The sequence below is a fragment of the Rana temporaria genome, chromosome 11 (assembly GCF_905171775.1).
Source record: "Rana temporaria chromosome 11, aRanTem1.1, whole genome shotgun sequence".
NCBI classification, from domain to species: domain Eukaryota; kingdom Metazoa; phylum Chordata; class Amphibia; order Anura; family Ranidae; genus Rana; species Rana temporaria.
Window position 1 is genome coordinate 143,619,198 of NC_053499.1, and position 27,578 is coordinate 143,646,775.

The 27,578-nt window shown below is 45.2% G+C and overlaps 1 protein-coding gene across 1 annotated transcript in view; it reads right to left on the reverse strand.

The window, feature by feature from the left end:
• GLG1 (golgi glycoprotein 1) overlaps positions 1-27,578 on the reverse strand; it is a 56,784-nt gene that overhangs the window by 10,170 nt on the left and 19,036 nt on the right. The window contains exons 2-17 of the mRNA XM_040329326.1: positions 14,405-14,437; positions 10,244-10,330; positions 9,934-10,149; positions 8,773-8,976; positions 8,572-8,643; positions 5,126-5,309; positions 4,374-4,588; positions 4,138-4,259; positions 3,907-4,008; positions 3,670-3,823; positions 3,023-3,160; positions 1,367-1,453; positions 1,089-1,151; positions 889-1,002; positions 688-776; positions 85-202 (exon numbers count right to left, since the gene is read on the reverse strand). Of these exons, the coding sequence (XP_040185260.1) occupies positions 85-202; positions 688-776; positions 889-1,002; positions 1,089-1,151; positions 1,367-1,453; positions 3,023-3,160; positions 3,670-3,823; positions 3,907-4,008; positions 4,138-4,259; positions 4,374-4,588; positions 5,126-5,309; positions 8,572-8,643; positions 8,773-8,976; positions 9,934-10,149; positions 10,244-10,330; positions 14,405-14,437 (1,998 nt within the window). The remainder of the gene's footprint in view (positions 1-84; positions 203-687; positions 777-888; positions 1,003-1,088; positions 1,152-1,366; positions 1,454-3,022; positions 3,161-3,669; positions 3,824-3,906; positions 4,009-4,137; positions 4,260-4,373; positions 4,589-5,125; positions 5,310-8,571; positions 8,644-8,772; positions 8,977-9,933; positions 10,150-10,243; positions 10,331-14,404; positions 14,438-27,578) is intronic.

Here is a 27,578-nt window from a genome sequence, read left to right on the forward strand (position 1 = left end):
TCTGGATTACAAGCATTCTCCTGGAACAGATTATGCTCGTAATCCAAGGTTCCACTGTATATAGGGAACGCGCAAGGATTTTACCATCTCTAGCTCCTCCACCCTCAGTTGCTTTCGGCACTTCAGGGACACTCTCTGCTCCTTCAGATCCTGCAGAGTATCATTTCGGACTGTGGTGCTGAGGCAGATGACAACGTCCACCCTGAAAGTAAAAGAAGAAGCCAAAGATCAGAGAAAGATTACTTCCTGTGCAGAATGAGGATGTATTGCCCGATAGCACTGCAAAGCCTTTCAAAACCAGAATGTATTTGCATGTCATCACTTCCAGCACAAATCCAAATAGAAGTGATGACACATGTAGACCTTCTGGTTTTAGCAGTCCTGGCATTGCTTCGCTTGACTAGAACAGCAGAAGGGAAAGCAAAGATGAAGATGATTCTCAAAGCGTGAAACCTGCTGTGTAAACTAGGGAGATACAAAAAGCTTTTCACTCCACAATGTAGCTTTTCAGTATTTAATGTGTAAATACAAAACCCAACAACCGCTATAGAATTTGCTGATTGTATCCCAGACACGATCTTGGAAAACTATGAGGGCCTTGCTACAAAGTCATAATTGGCTGAAGTGATTATACACTTGTAGGGGCGTAGGGTGTAAGCAGAAGGGGGATAGTATATGTATACTCACTTCTGTTTGATGTTGGGGCACAGCTTCAGCACGTCCTCCTTACAGGCCATCTTAAACTTGTAAGAGAAGCGGAAGTCTTTCATCTGGATCTGAATTATAAACACAAAGATATTTCAGTCCCAGCATTTCTGTAACACATTGAACTCTGTACACCCAAGTGACACATGGTCCTCTCCCCATCAGACATGACCGCATTATTACCAGCTGGAAGTGGGTGACCCCCACCATGCACTTCTCATTCATCTCCTTCTGGTGTTTGTTCTGGATTAAGCATTCCATCAGATCGCCAGAGTCTATCTGATTGTCGGCCACCTCCTGCAGACAAATACAGGAAAAACTCCATGAAATGTCCTTAGAACATGAAATCTATATGACGGAGATGGATAATACAAAGTACGTACATGGCAAAATCCCTGGATGATGGGCTCACACGCTCTCATGAGAAGAGCTTCAATCTGAATGTCCTGTAAGACACAAACATGGGCCATAAGGAATTTTGTCCTACTCACAGCCAGGATAACCCTGCAGGGGCACATTGAACCTTTATTTCTGATAACATTTTATGCAATTAGGGAAAAATAACAGATTTTATAGCAGTTTCATGGATAGGAAAGATTACACCCCCTCAGGAAACACACTACCTTTGTATGAATGCAAAGCTGTATAAAAAGACACCAACCTCAGACTCAAGCTCTGTCAGATTTCCCACAATCTCCCGGCAGTCTGGGATCAGCTCTTCCATGTGATCCTGCAAACACTCCAACTCCTACGAGAGAGAACACACACACAGTTACCAATGAACACAGGGGATGCTATGGGCTATATCTATAGGTCATTTTATTCCACTGTGCCTTGCTCAGCATAGCAGATCCATACTTTTATAGGGTATTATAGTCCACAGACCACAGGGGACCCGCCTAAGAATAGGAGAAGCTTGTTATTTACCATTTATAGGTCATTGTATTCCACTGAACACAATGGGCCTTGCTCAGCGTGGAAGGAGGCCGTTATCTATACCAGTGGTCATCAACCCTGTCCTCAGGGCCCACAAACAGGCAAGGTTTGAAGGAAAACTGAAATACATGACAGGTGATGTCCTTTGCTGCTCACTAAATGCAGTGTTCTAGTCTGCATCTCCAAGGTAATACATAAAACCTGGCCTGTTAGTGGGCCCTGAGGACAGGGTTGATGACCACTGATCTATACCAGTGATGGCGAACCTTGGCACCCCAGATGTTTTGGAATTACATTTCCCATGATGCTCATGTACTCTGCAGTATGGTTGAGTATCATGGGAAATGTAGTTCCAAAACATCAGGAGTGCCAAGGTTCACCATCACTGATCTATACTATCTATCTTTGCACCACAACAGACCCGCAGATATGTGAACCGGCTCAACTGAACAAGTCTGGTTCACATTTTATGCGAAGCAGACCGGTTTTCAATGGAGCCGGTTCACATATATGCAAGTCTGTTGTGGTGCAAATTTAAAAAGGGCCCCGTGCCTTTCAGTCAGGTTCAGGTGCGATTTAAGTGTCAAATTTGCACCTGAACCACTGAAGGGAAACCGCACCGGACTCTGCACAGAAACAGGCTCTGCATATACGAGAACCCAGCCTTAAAACAGCATAGTTGAAGCCCTTTATACTAGTGCGAGTACTCCTGCGCTACCAAATCTCCGATGTGTATTATGCGACTAATAATCGTGTGATAATTTCCGACATAACATATCCAAAACGTGAACTAAAAAGTCTGCTGCAAACACAGATTTGTGTTCCTACAAAGAAGTGAAATTATAATCGAGATGCTGCACGTCTCAATGCTAAAATGCAATAAATCCTGTGTCATAAAGATCTTCTGTCTAAATAAACCAAAATTTGTAAAATTGTGAAGAAAAATAAAAAAGGTGCTCAATTGTACATTCCTGTTGGTTTGTAATCCACTGTGCGCGTATATGGTGATAACAGTTCATATATTATAAGTCCACATAATATCCACAGTTTATGGACTTGATATCCACAGTTAAATATATGAGCTGGGATTACAAACCAGCAGGAATGTACAATAGAGCACCTTTTATTCATTTTTTCTTCTTCACTTACACAATTTTACACAAATTTTTGTTTATTTAGACAGGATTTGTTGCATTTTAGCATTGAAAGACGAAGCACGCTATATAATTATTTCACTCCTTTAACAATTAAACACCTGTGGCTCAACTCTACACAGGAGACATCTGTTACCTGTACCATATAACCAGTTCCAGCTAGGTCATTTTTTTTAACACTATACACACACACATATATAATTATGGAAAACAGGAGAACACATTACCTGTCCAGTGTCAGTTTTCTCATTGCACCATTTCCCCAGCTCTGTCATACATTTGGCCTGCAAGGCAGGATCCAGCTTCACATCCAGCGCCCTCTGATGAAGTATTCGCAGAACTTCAGCTCGACACTCACGAGATAACTACGAGTAAAAAAAACAGAAGAATCATTTTTGGAGGAAGTTAGTCTAAAATATTTCTGCTGTCAGCTTTCATAAAGGGTTTGCAGGTTCAGTACTAAAGAAAAATGACACAGCCTGAGCTTTGAGAGCCCACACCCAATTTCAGGGGTCCTGAGAATGTCAGATATAATACATATAGAAGCAGAATCGCAGATACTCAGAGTCCCGAACCAATAAAAGCTGAGTATTATAATTCTAGAGGAATACATTCTCCTGCAACAAGAACATTTAAAAAGGACTAATGGCATTCCATTTATCCATGAATCTATAGAACATGGGTCCTCAAACTATGGCCCTCCAGGTGTTCAGGAACTACAATTCCCATCATGCTCAGTCATGTCTGTGAATGTCAGAGGTTTACAATGCCTCATGGGATTTGTAGTTCCGCGACAGCTGGAGGGCCGTAGTTTGAGAATCCCTGCTATAGAATATCTGATCACCCCTATGCATGCCTTTTCAGCAGCACTCACCCTCCTGCCTTGCTCCTCTGTGCGGTAAGCATGGCGGTAGAGACAGGAAAAGATGGCACCTGCCGGCATGTTCTCACTAGTTTCATTCCATCCATGTGCATAGCAGAGCCGAGAGGCATCACCCTGGCATTTCCGGAACAAGATAGGATCCAATCTAAGGGAGAGGTTAAAGGTCAGTGTTGTAACAAACTTCCAGACTCCACATAAAAATGCATTTAACAGAAGGTATGGTCCTACTTCCAGTCCCGGGAAATGAAATACTGCAGCTCCAGCAGCCGGTGCTCACAGTCCTCCACCATCTTCTCCGTGTACAGGTGTTCCATGAGACATGAAAGTATCCTACAAGAGAGAACATACATTTCAATACCTCAGATTCTCTCAAGAGGCTGCCACACTTGCTTAGAGGAAAAACTTTTTGGAAGCTGGATTTGAGCTTTTAATAAGCTCGATAGCTGTGTGGACACTCACATAGGATCTCCCGAGCGGATGTGTTTGCAGGCGGTTTGGATGACAGATTCACAGGCTTCATTAAGGGCGCGGTCTATACGGTAATCTGCGGCAGGGTCCGTCTCCTGTACTAGCGTTTGAAGCTGTAATATAAAAGAGAATAAGATAAGACGATTGATACCAAGTGGTCAAGCCAACACAGACATGTGGGATAAATTCTGGAAACTGGAACAGCAGTACAAGTAGCAAGAACTCACCGCCTGCTGGCACTTCTCCGCTACGTTTCCCTTCTCTCCGCGTACCACCTTCATCAGACAGTGCAGCGTGCGCCCTTTCCGATGTAGCCCCGAGCAGTGGTGTTCAATTTCACCTCGGCAGCCAAGGATAATTTCTGGGCTCAGAGAGAAGTCTTCCATCAGCATGCGCCTGTAGTCCAGCATCTCTCCCTGACACTCGCTGCTCACCTGGCGGCCTATGAAGACAAAGCAGACATACTGAAGTCTAGGAATGTTGGCCAGAGACCTCCACAAAATAGGAGAATCAGTGGCTGAAAATGTTACCACACAAATGTAATCGTGAACATAACTATGTGGTAATTATCTACAGTGGGCAGCTGCCATAGTGTGTGTTGGTTTATCAAGTTTAGCAGCAGTTAAATGTGCATGCATACCCAAGAGGCGGGGCTTGCATGCATACCCAAGAGGCGGGGCTTGTGCGCAAAACTGCCTACTTCATTTTTACATAAATCTGAACGTTTAATGTATCAGCTCTCCAGACCCCCCCTCTCTATTACAAATCAGTGTGCAATGGTCTGTCTGCAGCTGCCATAGCTTATGTTGGTCACCAAGTTTAGTGGCAGTTAAAGGAGCATGCGTGTAAACCCCAAGAGGAGGAGCATGCGTGTAAACCCCAAGAGAAGGAGCATGCGTGTAAACCCCAAGAAATTGATCATACATGTAAAAGTGCCCAACGTGTCAGTCCCCCCAGAGCCACCCGCTCTACCACTAACCTCTGTGCACCGCAGATTCCAGACACAGGAGGAGGTATGAAAGACGTGCTTCCCTGGAGCGAGGGTGATTCTCCACATTGCAGCGATATTTCTTCAGATCGGCCTTGCAGGACTTTGCCAGCGAATAACTCACCTTGTAGTCCTGAGCAATCAACTTTTGACGTGTGGTGAGAGCATCTCGGCACTGTGAAGGGGGAGGGAAAATTCACACTTTATTGCAAATAAAGTACTGCAGCAAACTAAGGTAGACAGGCACAGATTCAAGAGCTTTCAAAAGGTCTATCGCTTTTCTGTGACATCTGGTGAGCTCAGTCATCTCATGTATTTTCACATCTTTTGTGGACAACTGCCTTTACAAGAACATGATGTCTGCCCTAAGAGCACAGAGACTGGGTCTATTTAAACAAGGTTTTTATCACTATAATTATGGCTTTATCTCAGTTGTTCCTCACTTTACTTTCCTCCTTGTACAATGTCTTACTGCATGACACCAACGGTAACATGGCCAACAGGAGGGGAGCAATGCTTGTTTTTTTGTGTGTTTAGTGTCTATTAGATCTGCACGATTCTGGATGAAATGAGAATCACGGAATATATATCTTTACAGTTCAGTTTTAAATTTATTGATGTGTATTTTTCCCAAAAATATTTGAAAGACTGCTGCGCAAATAGTGCGACATGCACAATATATATATATATATATATATATATATATATATATATATATATATATATATATATATATATATATATATATACATACATATATATATATACATACACACATATACATATACATATACATACACACACACACACACATATACATACATACATATACATACACACACACATATACATATACACACACACATATACATACATACATACATATACTTTTTTTATTATGTTTGGGGGTTCCAAAAAATCTTCTAGCAAAAAAAAAAAAAAATACAGATTTTACCTTGTAAGCAACAAGTGTCAAGAAAGGTTTAGTCTTTAAAAGGTGGAAGTAAACCCCTCCTATGGTTTTCAGCCAAGGAATCTGCCATCTTTGCCTCTGATAAATTTCTGTCACGTGCATATAGCAGTTGTATGCTAAAGTTTTATGGATGGGTTTACTTCTGCTTTTAGTTGTTAAAGCTGACCTCATTTTCATGCCTTTGATCAAAAGAACTGAGAGATCCATTGTTTCTCTTTATCACCGTTGATAAAGATTAGCCTGGCTGAGCTTTTTTTCTCCTTTTGACAGCTCTGAGCAGAGAATGGCTCTGCACTTGTTTAAACATGAATCTGGGATAAAGATCATGAGGGGGGGGGGGGTTACATTTTGATCACAATTTTTTTAACGATTAATCTTTAATTTTTTAACTAGTGTCTATCCTAATAAGGGAAGGAATACCACCCCAGAGATCTGCTACGTCCCCCAATGGAAGCTCTCAGAAAATAATGTAAAAATAATTTTTTTTTTTTGCTGTTTTGGATTGCCACCAGTATTTTCTGTGCATTTTAGACCATGTAACCACATGGCTCCTCCAGTCAGGAAATGAGTAAATTGATACCCAACATGTCACGCTTTAATGGCAACAAACTTTGATAATTAAAAATCTCCATAGGCGACGCTGAGCAAAAATAAGCAGCATTGTTTCTGGGTCGTACTACAGGTACAAACATTATACATATAGGTGGCATCGTTGGGTGTAGGAGAATTTGTTTTGGGTTGTTCCTTGGTGGTATGCCATGGTAATAGCAAATTGCGGTGATACCTCACGTGTGGTTTGAACACAGTTTACATATGTGGACATGACTTGCGTATGCATTCAAAAGGGACGGGGGTGCTTTAAAAATATATATATTTTTTTTTTTACTGTCCCCTTTTTTTTTTTTTTTAAAGTTTTGATCACTTATTCCTATTACAAGGAATGTAAACATCCCTTGTAATAGAAATATGCAGGACAGGGCCTCTTTAATGTGAGATCTGGGGACAAAAAGACCTGATCTCACATTTGCACTTGAATGCAATAAAAAAAAAAAAAAAAATACATTTATAATTTTACTTTATTTTTTAAATGGGCCCCTTGGGGGACGGAGGGTGGAAGTGATGTTTGATGTCGCTCCGGTCCTCCAAGGGCATAGAGTCGAGTGGAGGCCATCTTGCCCTCACTCGACTTCCTGCCCATCATGCAATCGGATCGTTTCCGCTGCTACCAGCGGCTCCGGTAAGCAGCAGAATGACCGCTGCCCATAAAAATGATCATGTGGCAAATCAGCCACTGGGACCATTTCATTTCGGAGTGCGGCTGTCCATCTCCTTCCTCCTATTGCTACCGCTACGTGCATTGCCAGCACCTTGGTAATCCGACCGTCCCCGATTGTCTATAGGGCTCACCTAGAGCGGTGAAAATCTTCAACATATACTCTGTGGGCGGTCCTGAAGTGTTTTTTAAAGGAGAAGTATGGCTAAAGCACTTAGTTCTGCACTCCTGTGACCCAGATTCAGCTGACATCGTGCTAAAGGTTGCTGACATCACAGAGCCCTTCCAGGCTCTGCAGGGATCCCAACATGTCTGACCGTCAGCACGCTGCTGAGAGTCAGTCAACTGTTCCCACCCCTTTACCAGCTCAGTGCTCCATTGAGCGCAGGTCACAAAGCGGTGGCCGACAGTCACCACACTGCCTCGAGCGGACCAGAGAACACACTGCCTCGAGCGGACCAGAGAACCAAGCAATCAGCAGCCTTTGATCGCTCAGTTCTCTGTGTAGAGCCGGCAGGGGATTAATGCTGCATCTACTCAAGTACAATTGTTTTTTTTTTTGAATCAAGCACTATTTTTAGGATGATCAGGAATGTGAAAATGAGGAGTCAAAATAAATAAATTATATATATATTAGGGTTGTCCAGATACCGATACTAGTATCGGTATCGGGACCGATACCGAGTATTTGCGGGAGTACTCGTACTCGCGCAAATGCTCCCGATACCTAAATAGAATACTTTTTTTGTATTTATCAACATGTTCTATGAAAATTCTTTGAGTTTTTTACTACTGCGTGACAAGCAAATAAAACATTTTTATTCATTTTTACTCATTTTTATTCTTTTATAATGTCTTGAGTTAGAGTTCTTCATAATTCTAAAGAAAATATCCTTAGTCTGTATTGTGGTTTGAAAACTGTCACATGACATTTAAAAAAAGTATCGGTATTCGGTATCGGCGACTACATGAAAAAAAGTATCGGTACTTGTACTCGGTCCTAAAAAAGTGGTATCGGGACAACCCTAATATATATATATATATATATATATATATATATATATATATATATATATATATATATATATATATATATATATATATATATATATATATATACACACACACACACACACACACACACAGTATGTAAAAGAAAAATGGGAAGGGCTTATTGCCTGCTGGACTTACACGCTCACTCATGGATTCCTCAAACTTATGGTTGAAGAGACACTTGTAGACTCTGCCTTCTCCTGCCTGGACCTGCACACAGAATGAAAAGCAGTGAGCACATAACAAAAAGGCATGGGGAAGATGTTCTGTAAAAAAACTCATGTTATCTACAGATGTGTATATCAAACTAGAAAGGGTACACAAGGTAACATCACTTACAGTTTCACAGAATCGCTCGCGGTCATCACGGCAGGCGAAGTAGAGGTGTCGGTCTAGGTGGAAGTCATCGGATGACAGCTCAGCCACACGCAAGATTGCCTGTTTGCACTTATCAGAAGATTGTGACTGAGCATCGGTCTTCTCTGCCTCATTTACCATGGCCTTCTCCAGGCAGGCCACCACTTCACCCTGAGAATGAGGGTCCTGAGTAAAGACAGATAACGTATTACTACAAGGACACAGCTGGTGGGAAAGTACCACACACCAGTGACCTATCACTCCTATGAGAGTACCCGAGAGTCTTATAACTAATGATGCTTGTTGGATGTCACACCTTTATCTCAGGTCTTTAGTAATCTTTCCAACGAGCGTACGCATATATACAGCCTCGTCAAAACAGGTCTTAACCCATAGAGTCACATACATGCATTTACGCCATGTGTGCATATATATTGTAATATTAGAGGCATTCTGACGGATAAAAAAAAAAAAAAAGTGCGATTTGGGCTTGACCTAGGTCAGTGTGAAGGTTAGGGTCAAATGTCATGGTCAGAGTCAAAAGTCAAGATATTTTAGGAATTTAAATAAATATTTTTTTTATTTAGTATCAGTGTGTTTTGGGTAGGATAAAAATGAGCAAAAATAAGCAGCATTGTTTCTGGGTCGTACTACAGGTACAAACATTATACATATAGGTGGCATCGGTGAGTGTAGGAGAATTTGTTTCGGGTTGCTCCTTGGTGGTATGCCATGGTAATAGCAAGACATACACAACTAAAGTACAGCATTGTAATACTCGTTTATACTCAAATATCAATAAAATATATATTTATTTACTCCAAACACATTTAAATCTCCTCAGTGATATGAAAAACTGTGCCAGTTTTCCCTTTAAATGAAAAGAAAAAACAATCCATTACGATTTACCAAATAAAAGCCCAATATGTCTTGAAAAAGATGCGTTATACTTCACCCAGATACAAAGTGGTTGTGATGGTATGAACAGTTTAACCAACATGCCAAAGTTGCAAAACTTTAGGCTTTGCTCTGCTTTTACCATGAAGTTAACTTTTTTAGGATGGATTCTAAAAGTTTACGGCTACATTGTCATCTACCAGACATAAGAGCTACAATGGTCCTAATAAACATGGCTGCCCTCACCTTCTCTCCGGGGCGAATGCTGCCGCATTTCAGATTATTGATCTCTGTCTTGCAATCCTCCATGAAGCCGCAGATCAGCCGGTAGTCACTATAGATAATGGCGGTCATCTTGGTTATATATTGGTGGCACTGATACTCTGTGATATTTGCGCGGTGATCCACCAGACAGGAAACCAAATATCCCTTTCCAGGCGTCTCTTCTGCACATTCTCTCAGCTGTCAAGACAAAAAGCATGGTAACCCATCTGTCCCATCCAGACCTCAGAACCCCTTCCACCCCATGAAGGGAATTATAAAAACGAACACTCACCACGGACAGGGTGGACTTGCAGATCTCCTTTGCCACAGACTCGAACTTTATGTCCTTCGTCAGGTTTAGTTTAAAGTTCCAGAGCAACTGTTAAAAAAATGTATTCAAATTATTAGTGAGCAGGAATTTTGCCCAGAGTTGGGCTTTAAAAAAAAAAAAATTGGGTTCGACATCACGGGGGAGTAGGACAGGGAAGTGTCCTTATTATAAGTCAAGAGCTAAAGTGTTTGTGCGAGCTATGCTGCACACTGACTGGCCAAGCAACCATCTGGGACCTGCGACGTGTCCCAGTTGATTGCCGAGAAGAGAAGGAAAGGGGAGAGGTGAATTTCCTTTCGGCGCCGTGGAGCTCCGGGAGGAAGTAGGGGCTGGTACCCTCTAAAAAGAGGGTTTGCGCTCCCCCCCCAAAAAAATGTCATGTCAAGGGGTCAACGTCCGTTAAAGCGGAAGTTCCATGTTTGGGTGGAACTTCGCTTTAAGCTCTTAGGGGCAATAGCTCCTCTCAAACTTGAAAACCTGAAAAAGCCATATAGTGTGCATGGACACATTGGCTAACATGAAGGGGAGTATCTAGGCAGAAAAAAGTGCTCAAAAGCTGTAGGAGCCGCTTCTTTGAGCTGCCGTGTGTACGAACCCTTAGGCCCATTTCACACCGGGCGAGAGGTGCGTTATAAAATAGTATAAAAACAGCGGCACTATACTGTCTGAATTGCTGCGGTATTCGGCCGCTAGCAGTGCAGTTTTAACCCCCGCTAGCGGCCGAAAAAGTGTTAATGCCGATAGCCGCGGTGTCCCATGGGAATTAGCAGTGGAGGAGCGGTAAACACATCGCTCCTCTCACTGCTCCAAAGATGCTGCTAGCAGGACTTTTGGAGCGGTCCCGCCAGCGCATCGCCTCAGTGTGAAAGCACTCGGGCTTTCATACAGACTGCAGGGCCTGAAAAACTCATCAGTGTGAAAGAGGTCTTAGAGAAAGGTGAATTACACCAGTCCAAGGACCTGACTGCTCATTTTCACAGATCCACTGGATAGATTTTCTACAGGAAAACCAGGTAAGCCCACACACCCTCGTATCTGCTCTAGAATACAGAGTGATGGGAAAATCATTCCTGGAGATCATTATACAAAGAAACATAATTACCTGGAGTAATTACAATTCAGCAACAAGGGCAATTAAATGCCATGGTGATGAAGACAGGGACAGTATAGGAGGGGGGGAGGGTTGTCACTGTGCCGACACGCTAATAAGTTCTGTTTGCAGAGGAAATGATTGCGCTCACACCATCACTGCGCAGGACAGCGGAGACACCCAACGAGGCGCAGCTACACCACTTCCATCAAACAGCAATTAACCAGCAATGGCCCGGACGCAGTCACCACTCGCAATAACAGATTAGACAGGGAACGCAGGCAGCGTGTAATGCAATAGGAGAGAAGTAATTATCCACGCATCTTTCTCTGAAGCCGATGACAGGGGTCAGCTATCCTGGCCGTTCACAAGGCCATAATACTTAAAGCACGTAAAGCATACATATAAAAGGACTTCGCACACACAAAAGCGTTTCATTTTATAGGGATCATTCACACAGAGGTCCATAAAGTGCATGAGCCGTTTATGCATCTGGAACAGTGTGGCGCTGTGAACAGGCAGCCTGTGTCAGTCAATGGGGACACAGTCTCACCCGCAGTTTGACAGGTGTGCAAGGACTGGTGCGTGGCCCCAAATGGTCTACATTCATGGCCGTGCACCTGTCCAACTCAGACGTGCAGGTGAGTCCTTGCAGCCGCTACACCTCTTTTGACTAACAGGCTGTCTGCATGCAGCTCCAAAATGATCCGGATGCATAAAACGCCTCTTGCATGCTATATGGGCCTCTGAGATTTGTAGGAAGTGCAGACACGTTTGTCTGGACAAACCCCAGGCTACACCAAGAACATTGACACAACTAAAAAAAAGCCTCGACTGGGGCCCCCCCGACATCACATAAAGGCTGCAAATGTTCAGAGCATGCAATGTTAGAATGGATTGTCAGACTTGCTTATTGCTGTATTGTCTCACTTTAATAATGATGATAGTCAGATTGCAGACATTGGGGGTTATTTACGAAAGGCAAATCCACTTTGCACTACAAGTGCAAATTACAATTGGAAGTGCAATCGCTGTAGAGATGAGGGGGAAGCTCTGAAATGAGGGGGAAGCTCTAAAATGAGGGGGAAGCTCTAAAATGAGGGGGAAGCTCTAAAATGAGGGGGAAGCTCTAAAATGAGGGGGAAGCTCTAAAATGAGGGGAAGCTCTAAAATGAGGGGAAGCTCTAAAATGAGGGGAAGCTCTAAAATGAGGGGAAGCTCTGATGATTTTATCATACAATCATGTGCAAGCTAAAATGCTGTTTATTTTTCTTGCATGTCCCCCTTGGATCTACAGAACTTCCAAGTGCAATTTGCACTTTTAGTTTGCACTTGTAGTGCAAAGTGGATTTTCCATTTGTAAATAACCCCCATTGTGAAGGAAATGATGGACAGAGACTGCAGATATGATACAGTGAGCAGGGGGCTGATTTTGTATGTTTGCCCACTGACAAAGAAATAAGTCTATACATTTTACGGTAGGTTTATTTTAACAGTGAGAGAGAACAAATATCTAGAAAACGAATTTCAAAAAAGTAAAACATTTATTTGCATTTTAATGAGTGAAGTATTTGACCCCTTCACAAAGCATGACTTGGTCCTTCTTGGCAAAACCCTTTGTTGGCAATCACAGAGGTCAGACTTTTCTTGTAGTTGGCCACCAGGTTTGTACACATCCCAGGAGGGATTTTGTCCCACTCCTCTCTGCAGCTCTCCTCTGAATCATTCAGATGTTCATTAGCAAACTTCAGACGGGCCTGTACATGTGCTTTCTTCAGCAGGGGGACCTTGCGGGTGCTGCAGGATTTCAGTCCTTCATGGCGTAGGGTTACCAATTGTTTTCTTGGTGACGATGGTCCCAGCTGCCTTGAGATCATTGACGAGATTCTCCCGTATAGTTCTGGGTGATTCCTCACCGGTCTCATGATCATTGAAACTCTTGTATGCAGCCCCAGAACGAGGGAGATTGACAGATATTTTTTGTTTTTCCCCCATTTGTAAATAAATTACACCAACTGTTGTCACCCTCTCACCAAGCTTCTTGGCAATGGTCCTGAGCCCATTCCAGCCTTGTGTACAATCTCTTGTCCCTGACATCCTTGAACAGCTCTTTGTTCTTCGCAGAGAGATTGAAATCTGACCGATTGCTTCTGTGAACAGTTTTTTTTTTTTACAGGTGACAAGCTGAGATTAAGAGCACTCCCTTTAAGAGAGTTCTCTTAATCTTAGCTTGTTACCTGTGTAGAAGACACCTGGGAGCCCAAAATCTTGCCAATTGATAGGGGATCAAATTCTTTTTTCACTCAAAATGCAAATCAATTTATAACTTTTTTGAAATGTGTTTTTCTGGATATTTGGTCTCTGTCACTATCACTGTTAAAATACACCTACCATTAAAATTATAGACTGATACATTTCTTTGTCAGTGGGCAAATGTATAAAATCAGCAGGGGATCAAATACTTGGAAATGGACAGAGACTGCAGACATGCTAGAGGAAATGGTCAGAGAAAAGAGACATAACTGGAGGAAATGATGGTCAGAGAATGGAGACATACTAGAAGAAATGGATGGTCAGAGACTGAGGAACTTACTTGCTGCATGTCACTAGCCAAATCTGCAGCAACTGGGGGCCCAATACATGAGGCTAGTACAGATCCCCCATTTGAAACCCTTCACAAATCTATGCTTTTGCTTATGCTACAAATTGTTGGGGTCCAAGGGCTGAAGAGTGGGCACAGGGACCCAAAACCATAGACACAGGAACCTGGTAGCCTATGGCTCTCTTCTGAAAAGGACCGAGTGGCTCCCAAATTCTATACTCAGTATCCACTCTACATGTCCTTCCAGTGAATCTCATCTGTCACACATCGGGTGTATGTACACATATACAAACTTATTAAAGATTTGCATGGGAGGACAATATACAGGAGAGAAGTGACAGCAGGTCTGACAAGTATGAAGAATACAAGCATTGTTAGGGAATTCTGGCAGACCAGGCCAGTGAAAGGTTTGTGTAGTCAGAGTACTTACATGGTTACAGTCTGATGAGATTTCATTGTCCGCCTGAAAAAACAAACATGGAGATAATCAGTGTTTCAGGGCATACAAGGAGAACATTCATACAAAAGAGAAATTGGGAAACTACACAAGAATCCAGTGTATACTGGGATGTATGGACGGGGTACAGAGCTGTATGTGTGCTGCACTGTGTATACTGACATGTATGGACGGTGTACTGAGCTGTATGTGTGCTGCACTGTGTATACTGACATGTATGGACGGTGTACTGAGCTGTGTATACTGGGATGTATGGACGGTGTACTGAGCTGTATGTGTGCTGCACTGTGTATACTGACATGTATGGACGGTGTACTGAGCTGTGTATACTGGGATGTATGGACGGTGTACTGAGCTGTATGTGTGCTGCACTGTGTATACTGGGATGTATGGACGGTGTACTGAGCTGTGTGTGTGCTGCACTGTGTATACTGACATGTATGGACGGGGTACTGAGCTGTGTATACTGGGATGTATGGACGGTGTACTGAGCTGTATGTGTGCTGCACTGTGTATACTGGGATGTATGGACGGTGTACTGAGCTGTGTGTGTGCTGCACTGTGTATACTGACATGTATGGACGGGGTACTGAGCTGTGTTGCTCTATATTTTCTTACAACAAATAATGCAATTGGTTGACTAACTAATCCATTATAAAAAAAATTGTTAAAGCGGTGGTTCACCCTGAATTTTGACTATGGCTGTATTAAACCACCAGCCATCGACAATAACTGATCCGTTTTGTTTTTTTTTTTAATCGCGATCCTTACCTTTGTAATGCAGCATTTTGGGTCCTGTCAATCACTTTTCCCCGCGGGAGTGGGCGTGTATCACAATTTCCCCCGACCAGCGCTGTCTCCTGGGAATGAGTTATGAGAATCCCAGGAGACGCGCTGTGCTGTAATCCCGCGATATCTCGCGGGTCACGTGACTCAGCAAGCGGGTCATGTGACGTGGGCGGCGACGAGAATTCTCCATTTTTTTCACCGTATCCCGGAAGGACAAGCTGCTGGGCCTCACAGTGCCCACAGTAAAGATGGAAACGTCCATCTCGGGATTTTAAAACCTATCGTTTTCGGGAGAAATGCAATGCAGCGGGCTGAAAGACTGGGAGACACGAGTGCTTATTTGAACAAGGTAAGCGCGGCAGAAGCACCCAAAAAAAAAAAAAAGAAAACCCACGGAACCCCCGCTTTAACTATTTTCATTACGGAGTAGGTCGATTAGTTGTTTAAGCCTTACTCATTGTAAGTTCATATTGTTTAATTTTTTGCAGATCGGGCACAGTAGAGATTATGGCTACTTCATGACGGTTCTATCTGAATCATCCCAATGTAGGTCATTTTCACACCAAGGGGCTTTACATGCGCTACAATGCTAAAAATGGCCCCTGTAAAGTGCCTCTGTCACTCCAGTGTGGAAGCCCGAATGCTTTTACACTGGAGAGTTGCACTTGCAGGACAAAAAAAAAAAAAAAAAAAAAAAGTCCTGCATCTTTGAAGTGCTTTAGGAGCGGTGTATACACCGCTCCTAAAGGGCCCCTGCACACACCCCACCACCACACCACTTTGAAACCCTTTAGGCTGCATTCACACCTAGGCGTTTTTACGCCCGACGCTATTGCAACCTGCAATATGCTGGAGGGGTGATTTAACATTGTCGGCTGTGGAGATGGTTCACATCTCCACGCCGTACGCCTGAAGCTCAAAACACGTCCCGGACCCTTTTTTTCAGGCGGCGTTCGGCATAGCCGACAATGTTTATCACCCCTCCGGCGTATGTTAGGCTTAAAAAAACGACGCGTTTTGTCGTGGCAAATCTCGGGACAAAACGCTGCAATTTGTCGCAGCAAATCCCGGGACAAAACGCCGCAATTTGTCGCGGCAAATTGCGGTACAATACGCCGCATTCAGGTGTGAATGCAGCATTAAAGTTTTGCCATCCCTTATTCCTGCCTCCCCCGCAAATACTCATCTTCTTGCCATGTTACATTATCTAGAATATAAATAAGCAGAGATGGAAAGAACCCCTCATAATGGGCACAGCAGGTGTACAGAGCCAGGAACTCAGCACAGGATCTCACCAACAAAATTCCAGTTAGGCTGCATTCACACCTGAGCGTAGCGTTTTGCGGCGTTTTTTACCGCGACAAAACGCAGCGTTTTTTACAGGTCAATGTAAAACGCCCAAATTTGAGCGACAAAAAAGGGTCCAGAACTTGTTTGGGGTTCAGGTGTTCGGCTTCAGGCGTTTTGTAATGGAGATGTGAACCATCTCCATAGAGAATAATGTATTTTTTCCCCTCTATCGTTTTGGGGCGTCGCGGTTCAGGCGACAAAACGCTCAGGTGTGGATGCAGCCTAAGACAGAGACGGTCGGGAGATCTGACTCTCCATCTTCCAAACACTGAAATCTCAGTTTTGGGTGCACAGACCCTTCATAACAGCTGTGTACATTAGGACAGTGACCATGTAAAGCTGGGTACAGTTGCTCGGGGAAAGGAGCGGAATGTCTTGCAGTCGCGGCTCACATATCTCTTCCAGCTTCAGAAGTTATTACTGACAAACAGTCACAGCTATTTCTAGGCTGCAGCCCAATTTCATACTAAAAATAACCCGCAAATGCCGCGAGCTTTTCCAGGGACCTCGTATAGCGCAGTCCCAGGGGAGGCCGCCGGATGTGACAAGATCAGGTAGCACCTGGGCCCAGCGGAGGGGCCCCGAGGATCAAAGACTAGATATACTGTGCATCACTAGGGACCCCAACAGAAGCAAAATCTATCCACTATTCTGTTGAGAAGGGATATAAATATACAGCATACATATTTGTAATATTGGGGGGGGGGGGGGGGGGGGGGGGGGGGGGGGGGGGGGGGGGGGGGGGGGGTTTAAGCAGTCCAAGGATGCATGCCCTCAAAAACTTTGTACCTGTGATCATATACTATATCATGCCGAATTGCACATGCAGCCCCTCCCCCATAGAAGCCGGACTCTTGAAACGGTTCACACCTGGCCGTGATATATTCTTATTTTCTAACTACGACCCCCATATAGTTGTAGATATAAAGGAGATAAAAAAGGAGGTTATCTTATGTCACCATTCTAGCAATGCACAGCGGAGTTTATGAATCATGTGATTCCTTACAGCAGCAGCACAGACAATGACTGCGGACAAACGATGTGTGGGCGGCGAGGGAGAGAACAGGAAGCGCTGTTATTTCACTGATAGAGATTCACTGATAGAGAGATATGCTGACCATGTGTCTGGGAACAAGGCACTGCTCACCAAGCTGGGGATGTAGCCACAGGTATGGAAGGGCAAGCACTTCATCCAACAAGGCGGCTCCGGTCCCCATACACCGAGCCAAGAGTACAGCTCAGGAGCCCAGGTCCTATGCACACCGAGCCAAGAGTACAGTTCAGGTCCTATGCACACCGAGCCAAGAGTACAGTTCAGGAGCTCTGGTCCTATGCACACCGAGCCAAGAGTACAGTTCAGGAGCTCTGGTCCTATGCACACCGAGCCAAGAGTACAGTTCAGGTCCTATGCACACCGAGCCAAGGGTACAGTTCAGGTCCAATGCACACCGAGCCAAGAGTACAGTTCAGGGCCAATGGACACCGAGCCAAGAGTACAGTTCAGGTCCAATGGACACCGAGCCAAGAGTACAGTTCAGGTCCTATGGACACCGAGCCAAGAGTACAGTTCAGGTCCTATGGACACCGAGCCAAGAGTACAGTTCAGGTCCTATGGACACCGAGCCAAGAGTACAATTCAGGTCCTATGGACACCGAGCCAAGAGTACAGTTCAGGTCCTATGCACACTGAGCCCTGAGTACAGTTCAGGTCCTATGCACACCAAGCCAAGAGTACAATTCAGGTCCCATGCACACCGAGCCAAGAGTACAGTTCAGGAGCTCTGGTCCTATGCACACCGAGCCAAGAGTACAGTTCAGGTCCTATGCACACCGAGCCAAGGGTACAGTTCAGGTCCAATGCACACCGAGCCAAGAGTACAGTTCAGGGCCAATGGACACCGAGCCAAGAGTACAGTTCAGGTCCAATGGACACCGAGCCAAGAGTACAGTTCAGGTCCTATGGACACCGAGCCAAGAGTACAGTTCAGGTCCTATGGACACCGAGCCAAGAGTACAGTTCAGGTCCTATGGACACCGAGCCAAGAGTACAATTCAGGTCCTATGGACACCGAGCCAAGAGTACAGTTCAGGTCCTATGCACACCAAGCCAAGAGTACAATTCAGGTCCCATGCACACCAAGACAAGAGTACAGTTCAGGAGCTCTGGTCCTATGCACACCAAGACAAGAGTACAGTTCAGGTCCTATGGACACCAAGCCAAGAGTACAGTTCAGGTCCCATGGACACCAAACCAAGAGTACAATTCAGGTCCTATGCACACCGAGCCCTGAGTACAGTTCAGGTCCTATGGACACCAAGCCAAGAGTACAATTCAGGTCCCATGCACACCAAGACAAGAGTACAGTTCAGTTCCTATGCGCACCGAGCCAAGAATACAGCTCAAGAGCTCTGGTCCTATGCACACCGAGTCAAGAGTACAGCTCAGGAGCTCTGGTCCTATGCACACCAAGCCAAGGCCTAGGCATCCTGGTCCAAAGACAAGTGAGCTCCGGGTGCTCCAGTCCGATATACACAGAGTCAGCTCCAGAGCCAATATACACGGAGCCCAGAGTCAGCTCTGGGTGCTCCAGTTCCGATATACACAGAGCCCAGAGTCAGCTCCGGGCAATCCAGTCCCGCTATACACAGAGCCCAGAGTCAGGTCCAGGGAGTCCAGTGCCGATATACACAGAGCCCAGAGTCAGGTCCGGGCAATCCAGTCCCAATATACACAGAGCCCAGAGTCAGGTCCGGGTGTTCTGGTCCCCATACACAGTAAGGTCTCATATTCATGTACTGTTCATTCGTAGCTTGTATACTCCGGTTTGAGAAGCACACAATTCGACCACCATTTACAAATCCTCTAGCCGCTTCCCTAAACGGCTTTCGTTGGCCCCAGTTTGGGAAAGCCGAGTACAGACAGCAATAGTATTGCTCACCATAGCTATATATTTACCTAGCTTCACCTATCACGGCTACCTAGACATGTAATCAGCACCGCAAGACCCCAGAAGGGGGGGCTCTTTATCTGGAATGCTCGTCATATGCGATACTCTACAGACTGCTGTCAGAACACGGCTGATGCAAAATGACAGCGAGGGAAACTTTCCACCATGAAAGGTAATCTAAGTGGATATCTGGAAATTTTTACTAAGAAAAGAAAAAAAAAAAAAAACACCATACACTACATTACAGTAACCGATCACAAATATTCCTTTTCATGATTCCAAATACACTGGAAGCTTAAAGTGCATGTTACCCTAAATATTTTTTCCTCTATGTGCGTTAACATATTTTTATAAATCAGGTCTTTTTTACTTCTTCCATCTGAAGAACATGGTTGATCCAGCCAATCACCTTTCTTCCTTTCAAATGAAGACATTGATCATGGCCAGTGTTCACTCTTTGGATGGCCAGACGTACAGGACACTGTGCAGTCATCCATCATGCCTGTATTGGGTAATTTATTAAGTCATCACACACCCCCCTTCTCCCCCCCCCCCCCCACCAACCAATCACTGCCTGCCTGCGGCACACCAATGTTCTCAGTAACAGCCTGCCTCTTGAAGATGCTCCCTGCTCAAGCACAGTCGGCACGTGAGTCAGGCTGGACTAGAATACAGGCACACCATGTCTCTGTACATCCGGAACATGAATCCTGTAACCCCGCCCCCACAAGAAAAAAAAAAGTGAAAAAAAAAGGTCATTTCTGAAACGAAGCAAAGGCAGGTCACAGCATACACTTTCATACACTTTCATCTTAGAATTCTTGTTTGTATGGTTACAATGCTGATGCTATAACAGTTAAGCCAAAGTAAGCTTACTGGAAAAATCTCCAAAAAAAAGGGAGCAAATGACAATGTTCATTGTGAAAGCTGAATAGGCAGAAAAGCTTGTATGTAAAATGTATTTCTCAACAGTGACAAATGGTATGAATCTACTTTGCAAGCACCAAATGTCCTTAAGAACCCAGATATTACCTTGTAAAAGTGAAATCACTGGGCGATACATGCAGAGAACAGAGCTGTGGAATGGACCCAGCAGGCCCCACCCACTAACAAGACCAAGGGGGCAGAGCCAAGACCAAGGGGGCAGAGCCAAGACCAAGGGGGCAGAGCCAAGACCAAGGGGGCAGAGCCAAGACCAAGGGGGCAGAGGCAAGACCAAGGGGGCGTTTATTAGAGAAAGTCTCACACTGGATTACTGCATAGATCTGGAAGATAACAAGGACAATGGAATGTATAGAATAACTTTGTGCTTGCCGCCCCCCCATTCTGTATATATCTCATGTGACTGAAGCCTTCTATTCACACTACACCATAAAAGTTGAGCTTTGCCCTAACTAGGTGAATAATCAGCCAGAAAGGTGTGTGGTAATTATATCATTAACAGAGGCGGCATACAACATAAAGCACTCACAAAGAACACCAATATTCATCTGAAATGTAAATTCACACCGCAATACAGGTGAAGTCTTCACATCCGCCTTGTGTACACACATACACAGCAATAAAACAATTGGAGGGTGTGGCCCAGTCTAAGCCGACAATCTTACCCAGCCAGATCATGTACAAATCTACAGGAAAGGAGTACAATGGAGATCGCTTGTGGCAACCAAGATGCTCCATCCCAATCTCTCTGCTCACACAGCCAGTCACATTGCTCCGTCTCATTCTCTCCAGTCTGCACACATAGCAGGGTGGATATAAATCAATCATTTTATTTTTAAAGAATCAAAATGAAAAAAATAGATTTTAAATAAAGAAAAATATATAAAAATATAAAAGAGTTTTCTATTTAAGATACATTAATATGAGTGTACATTTATTTATGTACACACGACCACAATGTGCACGGCTTCTTCCAAACTAATGGAAGGAAAAAAATAAAAACAACAAAATAAATAAAAAAAAAGGCAGGTACAGAGCTCACAGGGGACATTACAAGGAGGCAGAAAAGGTCATGAAAAATAGATGATAGGGCCATTAAGTAGTGGAAATGTATGAGTAATGTTAGAGAATAAAGGACATTGTTTTGTGTCACTAAGAAAAATACCAGCTGCCTGGCTACCGGCTTCAACACCGACACAGAATTACAATGCTTCCCGTTTGCAGCCTCTTGTTCCGGGTCAATGCTCATGTCCGATTATGCCAGGCTATTGGAATTTGTGGCCATGGCAGTCCTGTACTCCTCATGACAGGTCTATGGATTTAGCATGCAGTAGTCGGATGAGGCCCTCATTTCCCACCTCTCAGATAAGGAGAGTCATACAGAAGGTCTCCGGAACATTATCCGATATTTATAGTGCCAGAGAATGAGAAGATTCCGGAGAGGTGGTTTCCCTGGATACATAGAGAGGGAAATGCAATTCATTAAAGGAAAAAAAAGTTCTCATTGTTTCTTAGAGCCTTCAGCTCAGACCCACCATTGTCAGTGGGATTTCATGGTGACACATCTGAGCGTTCTGCATACAGAAACCTCCAAATGACCAGAAATAAAGTCCTGACAATCCGAGGATAAAAGAACGCGCACAAAAAAAGAGATTTTTAATACAGCTTACCTGTAAAATCTTTTTCTTGGAGTACATCACGGGACACAGAGCGGCATTCATTACTATATGGGTTATATGGAGTACCTTCAGGTGTAGACACTGGCAATCTCAAACAGGAAATGCCCCTCCCTATATAACCCCCTCCCATAGGAGGAGTACCTCAGTTTTGTAGCAAGCAGTATGCCTCCCAAAATGGTCCTCAAAAAAGAGGGGTGGGAGCTCTGTGTCCCGTGATGTACTCCAAGAAAAAGATTTTACAGGTAAGCTGTATTAAAAATCTCTTTTTCTTTATCGTACATCACGGGACACAGAGCGGCATTCATTACTATATGGGATGTCCCAAAGCAATGCTTACAATGAGGGGAGGGAGAACATCTCCAAGACAAAAGGATTTAATTTAGAGATATACTCAAATCATAATAAATCCAACTTAGTTGAGAAAAATAATTTTAAATTTTAAATTTAACTCAAAAAAGAGGAGCCCCCGGAATCCGAGGGTCTCAAACTGCAGCCTGCAGCACTGCCTGCCCGAAGGCAGTATCAGTATTCCTTCTTACGTCCAACTTGTAGAATTTTGTAAACGTGTGGACAGAAGACCAGGTTGCCGCCTTGCAAACTTGAGCCATAGAGATCTGGTGGTGTGCTGCCCAGGAGGCGCCCATGGCTCTAGTAGAATGAGCCTTTAATGATACTGGAGGAGGCAACCCTTTCAAGCCGTAGGCCTGAGTGATTAATTGCTTAATCCACCTAGAAATGGTGGACTTTGCAGCTGCCTGCCCCTTCTTGGGCCCATCCGGTAGAATGAACAGCACATCTGTTTTCCGGATCTTCTTTGTAGCTTTAAGATAGGCCTTCATGGCCCTGACAATATCCAAGGTATGCAGCAACCCTTCCTTTCTGGAAGTAGGTTTAGGGAAGAAGGATGGTAATACCAAATCCTGGTTCAAATGAAAACTGGATATGACCTTCGGTAGGAAGGAAGGATGAGGGCGGAGAACGACCCTGTCCTTATGAAAAACAAGATATGGTTCCTTACAGGATAAGGCCGCTAGCTCCGAAACTCTTCTTGCGGAAACTATGGCAACCAAAAATACTAACTTCCTTGTCAGTAGAACCAAAGGAATTTCAGCCAACGGCTCAAACGGTTGTTTCTGTAAACTTGACAGAACAAGATTTAAATCCCACGGACAAAGCGGGGATTTAACTGGAGGTCTAATACGTAAGACCCCTTGAAGGAAGGTCTTAACCAGCGAGTGGGTGGCCAGCGGCCGCTGAAACCACACTGACAGAGCAGAAATCTGTCCTTTGATTGTGCTTAATGCCAATCCTTTATCCACTCCTAGCTGGAGAAAACTTAATACTCTATCGATGGTAAATTTGCGAGAAAAGCCATCGCTTGGACTCACACCAGCCTACATAGGCCTTCCAGACCCTGTAATAAATCACCCTAGAGACCGGTTTCCTGGCTCTGATTAGGGTAGAGACTACTTTCTGAGACAGACCTCTACCCCTGAGAATCAGGGATTCAGCTTCCAGGCCGTCAAATTTAGATGCCGTAAGGCAGGGTGGAGGATCGGACCTTGCGATAGCAGGTCTGGCCGTAGAGGAAGAGTCCAAGGGTCTCCCACTACCATCTTTAGGATGAGTGAGTACCATGCCCTTCTGGGCCATGCTGGAGCTACCAGGATGACTGGTATGTGTTCCACCCGGATCCTGCGCAGCAGGCGGGGTAGTAACTGGAGCGGGGGAAACGCATAAAGAAGTTTGAACTGATGCCAAGGGCAAACCAACGCATCGGTTCCGCAGGCCATCGGATCCCTTGAGCGGGATATGAACCTGTCTAGTTTCTTGTTGAGTCTCGATGCCATGATATCCACGTCCGGCACTCCCCATCTTTGGCAGAGTGCTTGAAAGACTTGTGGATGCAGAGACCATTCCCCCGGCCATAGAGTCTGGCGGCTTAAGAAGTTCGCCTGAAAGTTGTCCACTCCTGGAATGAATATTGCCGATATGCAGGGCACATGCGCCTCTGCCCATAGGAGAATCAAGCTCACCTCTCTCTGAGCGGCTTGACTCCTGGTTCCCCCTTGGTGATTTATGTATGCCACGGCCGTGGCATTGTCTGATTGAATTCTCACCGGGAACCCCTGCAATTTTGACGTCCAAGCCCTGAGGGCTAGTCGAGCAGCTCTGAGCTCCAAGATGTTGATGGGCAACTGCTTCTCTGGCTTTGCCCAAGTACCTTGGCGAGTGCAACCATCCAAAATTGCTCCCCAGCCCGTCAGGCTGGCGTCTGTGGTCACTATCTTCCAAGCCACTGGGCTGAAAGACTTCCCCTTCAGTAGATTCTGAGGGTCTAACCACCAACACAGACTTTGTCGGACTCTTGATAAGAGCGGCAACGGGATATCCAAGGCCTGTGGCCTTCTGCTCCATGCTGACAGGATGGCTGCCTGTAGGATGCGAGTGTGGCTCTGGGCGTATGGTACCGCCTCGAACGTGGCCACCATCTTGCCTAGTAACCTCATACATAGGCGAATAGTCGGTTCTTTCTTGCTTAGAACCAGTAGGATTAATTCCTTGATGGCTTTTACCTTCCTCAGAGGTAGGAACACTCCTTGTTGTTCTGTGTCTAATCTCATGCCGAGATATTCCAACTGCCTTGTGGGCTGGAAAGCTGACTTTTCTCGATTTAGGACCCAGCCGAACCTCTCGAGGTATTGGACCGTGAGGGCCACTGCTCGCTCCAAGCCGGGAGACGAGTGGTCTATGACTAGGAGGTCGTCCAGGTATGCTAGGATCGTGACCCCTTGGATCCTTAGCTTGGCTAGGATCGGAGCTAGGACCTTCGTGAACACCCGGGGGGCCGTAGCCAACCCGAAGGGAAGCGCCACGAATTGGAAGTGACGCGAAGCCACCATGAAGCGTAGATATCTTTGATGTGGCTGATAAATTGGAACATGAAGGTAGGCATCCTTTATGTCTATGGACGCCATGAAGTCGTCCTTCTGGAGTGTGGCAGCTGCTGACCGCACGGATTCCATCCGAAATGAGCGGATCTTTAGATATGCATTTACCATCTTTAGGTCCAAAATTGGCCTGACATCTCCATTGGATTTTTGGGATGATGAATAGGTTGGAGTAGAAACCCAGCCCCTGTTCCAGGACTGGCCGGAATCCGAGGCGGATCGTTTGGAATCCTCGACTCCTGGAAATGAGGAGGAGGAAACCTTAGGAAATCTAATTTGTAGCCTGTGGCCACGGAAGACCGTACCCACTCGTCGGGAATGCTGGCTTCCCAAATCTCTGAAAAGAGTCGCAGCCTTCCCCCCACCTTCGTGGGTGGGGGCGCCCCTTCATAAGGTTGGCTTGGGGGCTGGTTTTGCTGGTTTGCGAAACCACTGCCTTTTGCCTCTAACAGCCTGTCCTTGTGATTTGCTGTTGAAGCCGAAGTTTGCTTTTGCAGGAGGCCGTCGATACTGCTTGGCATTAGAGGGCCCCTGCCCAGGGGAATACTGTCGTTTAAACGCAGGCCCCTGAACCTTCTTCTTAGTTGGCAAGAGAGTACTCTTGCCGTTTGAAATGGTCTGAATGTATTTATCTAGGTCTTCTCCGAAGAGTCGTCCTCCATGGAAGGGGAACCCTACCAGGAGCTTCTTGCATGGGGGCTCAGCCTCCCAGCTTTTTAACCATAAGAGTCTTCTCATATGGATAAGGGATAACGATAAACGTGACGCTTGCTGGATAGAATCCTTGATTGCGTCTACCGTAAAACATATGGCCTTAGGGACATCCGAAAATTCTTCTGCCTGCTGGGCAGGAATAAGTTTAAGCATCTGCTTAAATTGATCCGATAATGCTTGAGCGACCCCAATCGCAGCCACAGCTGGCTGTACTACTGCCCCTGCAGTAGTGAAGGAGTTCTTAAGTAGTGCTTCCAAGCGCTTATCAACTGGATCCTTGAACACCTGTATGTTTTCTACAGGGCATGTTAACGATTTGTTAACACATGAGATGGCTGCGTCCACTGCAGGAGTAGCCCATCTTTTGGAAAATTTTTCTTCCATAGGATATAGGACAGAGAACTTCTTAGGTGGTAAGAAGATCTTATCTGGCTTGTTCCAATCTTGGAACAAAACTCCCTCTAATAGAGGATGGATCGGAAACACAGCATTGCTTTGAGGCGCCCTCAGTGAGCCCAAAGCTGAAACCGTAGATACCTGGAGATCTGGTACTGGCAAGTTGAATGCCCTATGGACCAAGTCCGACAATCCTTGAATCCACCAGCTCTCCCTCAGGGAGACTGCCCCAGACTCCTCTGTATCCGGATCTTCGATCCCTGAACCTACTTGGTCCTTGTCCAAGAGGTCGTCCAATTCCCCTGAGGAAAGGACCTCCTCTTCTGAGGGTCCGCGCTCGGGCGACGGAGATCTATTCCGCTTACTGCCCCGCATAGCTGCGGCTATCATTTTACCCATGCTTTTCTGCATCTCTTTTAAAGAGGTGAGTAATACCTCCTCCGTGACCATCTTAGGGTTGGACTGACCCGCGTCAGCTCCAGCCCCAGATCCCGATGGCCCCAAGGCTCCCTGTGGGGAAAGCAGCGGCATAGCATTGTCCGAGACCTCAGACTCTCTGGGGGAATCCCCACCTCTTGTACCCTTGTTTTTTGATGCCATGGTACAATACCGAGGTACACCTGCTACTTATTGGTACCTGGGACTTATAAATAGTTAAATGCCCAAACACCTGTTTGGGGGATAAAAAATGCTTCCTCTCCCCTAGATGACACTTTTTTTTTTTTTTTTTTTCAAATCTAGGAAAGAAAAAACATTCTGTCCCCCTGAGTAGTATTGCAAGAAAAACTATGAGATGGAAAAGAAACAGCCTATTTCTAGGCTTGAAAACAGTCTTTCTGAAGACTGCAATATTCTTTCTGGCCACTGTGTGTCCTCGGCGCCCCGTGCTTGCCGTTCTGGTCTTTCCTCCTCAGTTCCAAAGTATTGAATGAGCTATATGGAACAAACAAGGAAGGGCCGCCCCTTCCTTAAGCCACTGACCCGCCCTTCCCCCCCAGCAATCTCAAACAGGAAATGCCCCTCCCGACAGGGGGGGGGGTGGGGTTGGGAGGAAGGGACCTCTCTGCTCCAGAGGTCGGCGTTTTGCCTGCTTTGCAGGCCGTGAGGAGGAAGACTGAATGGAGCATCGCCTGGAGGCTTGCAGGTAAGCACAGCTCTCTGACACACACATATACTTTTATATCACACAGGCCCCACTCAATGCTTTTCCAACACTACAAGGGAGGTCACATCTTATGGGGAATAATACATATAGAGCCATCCTATCTTTATGATATGTGACTAGTTTGCCAGATGCAGTGCATAACTTTAGGCATGTCCCCTGTGACCCCCCAGAAAAAAACCTGCTAAGAACCAAGTTCCGCAAGTTTTCCCCTCA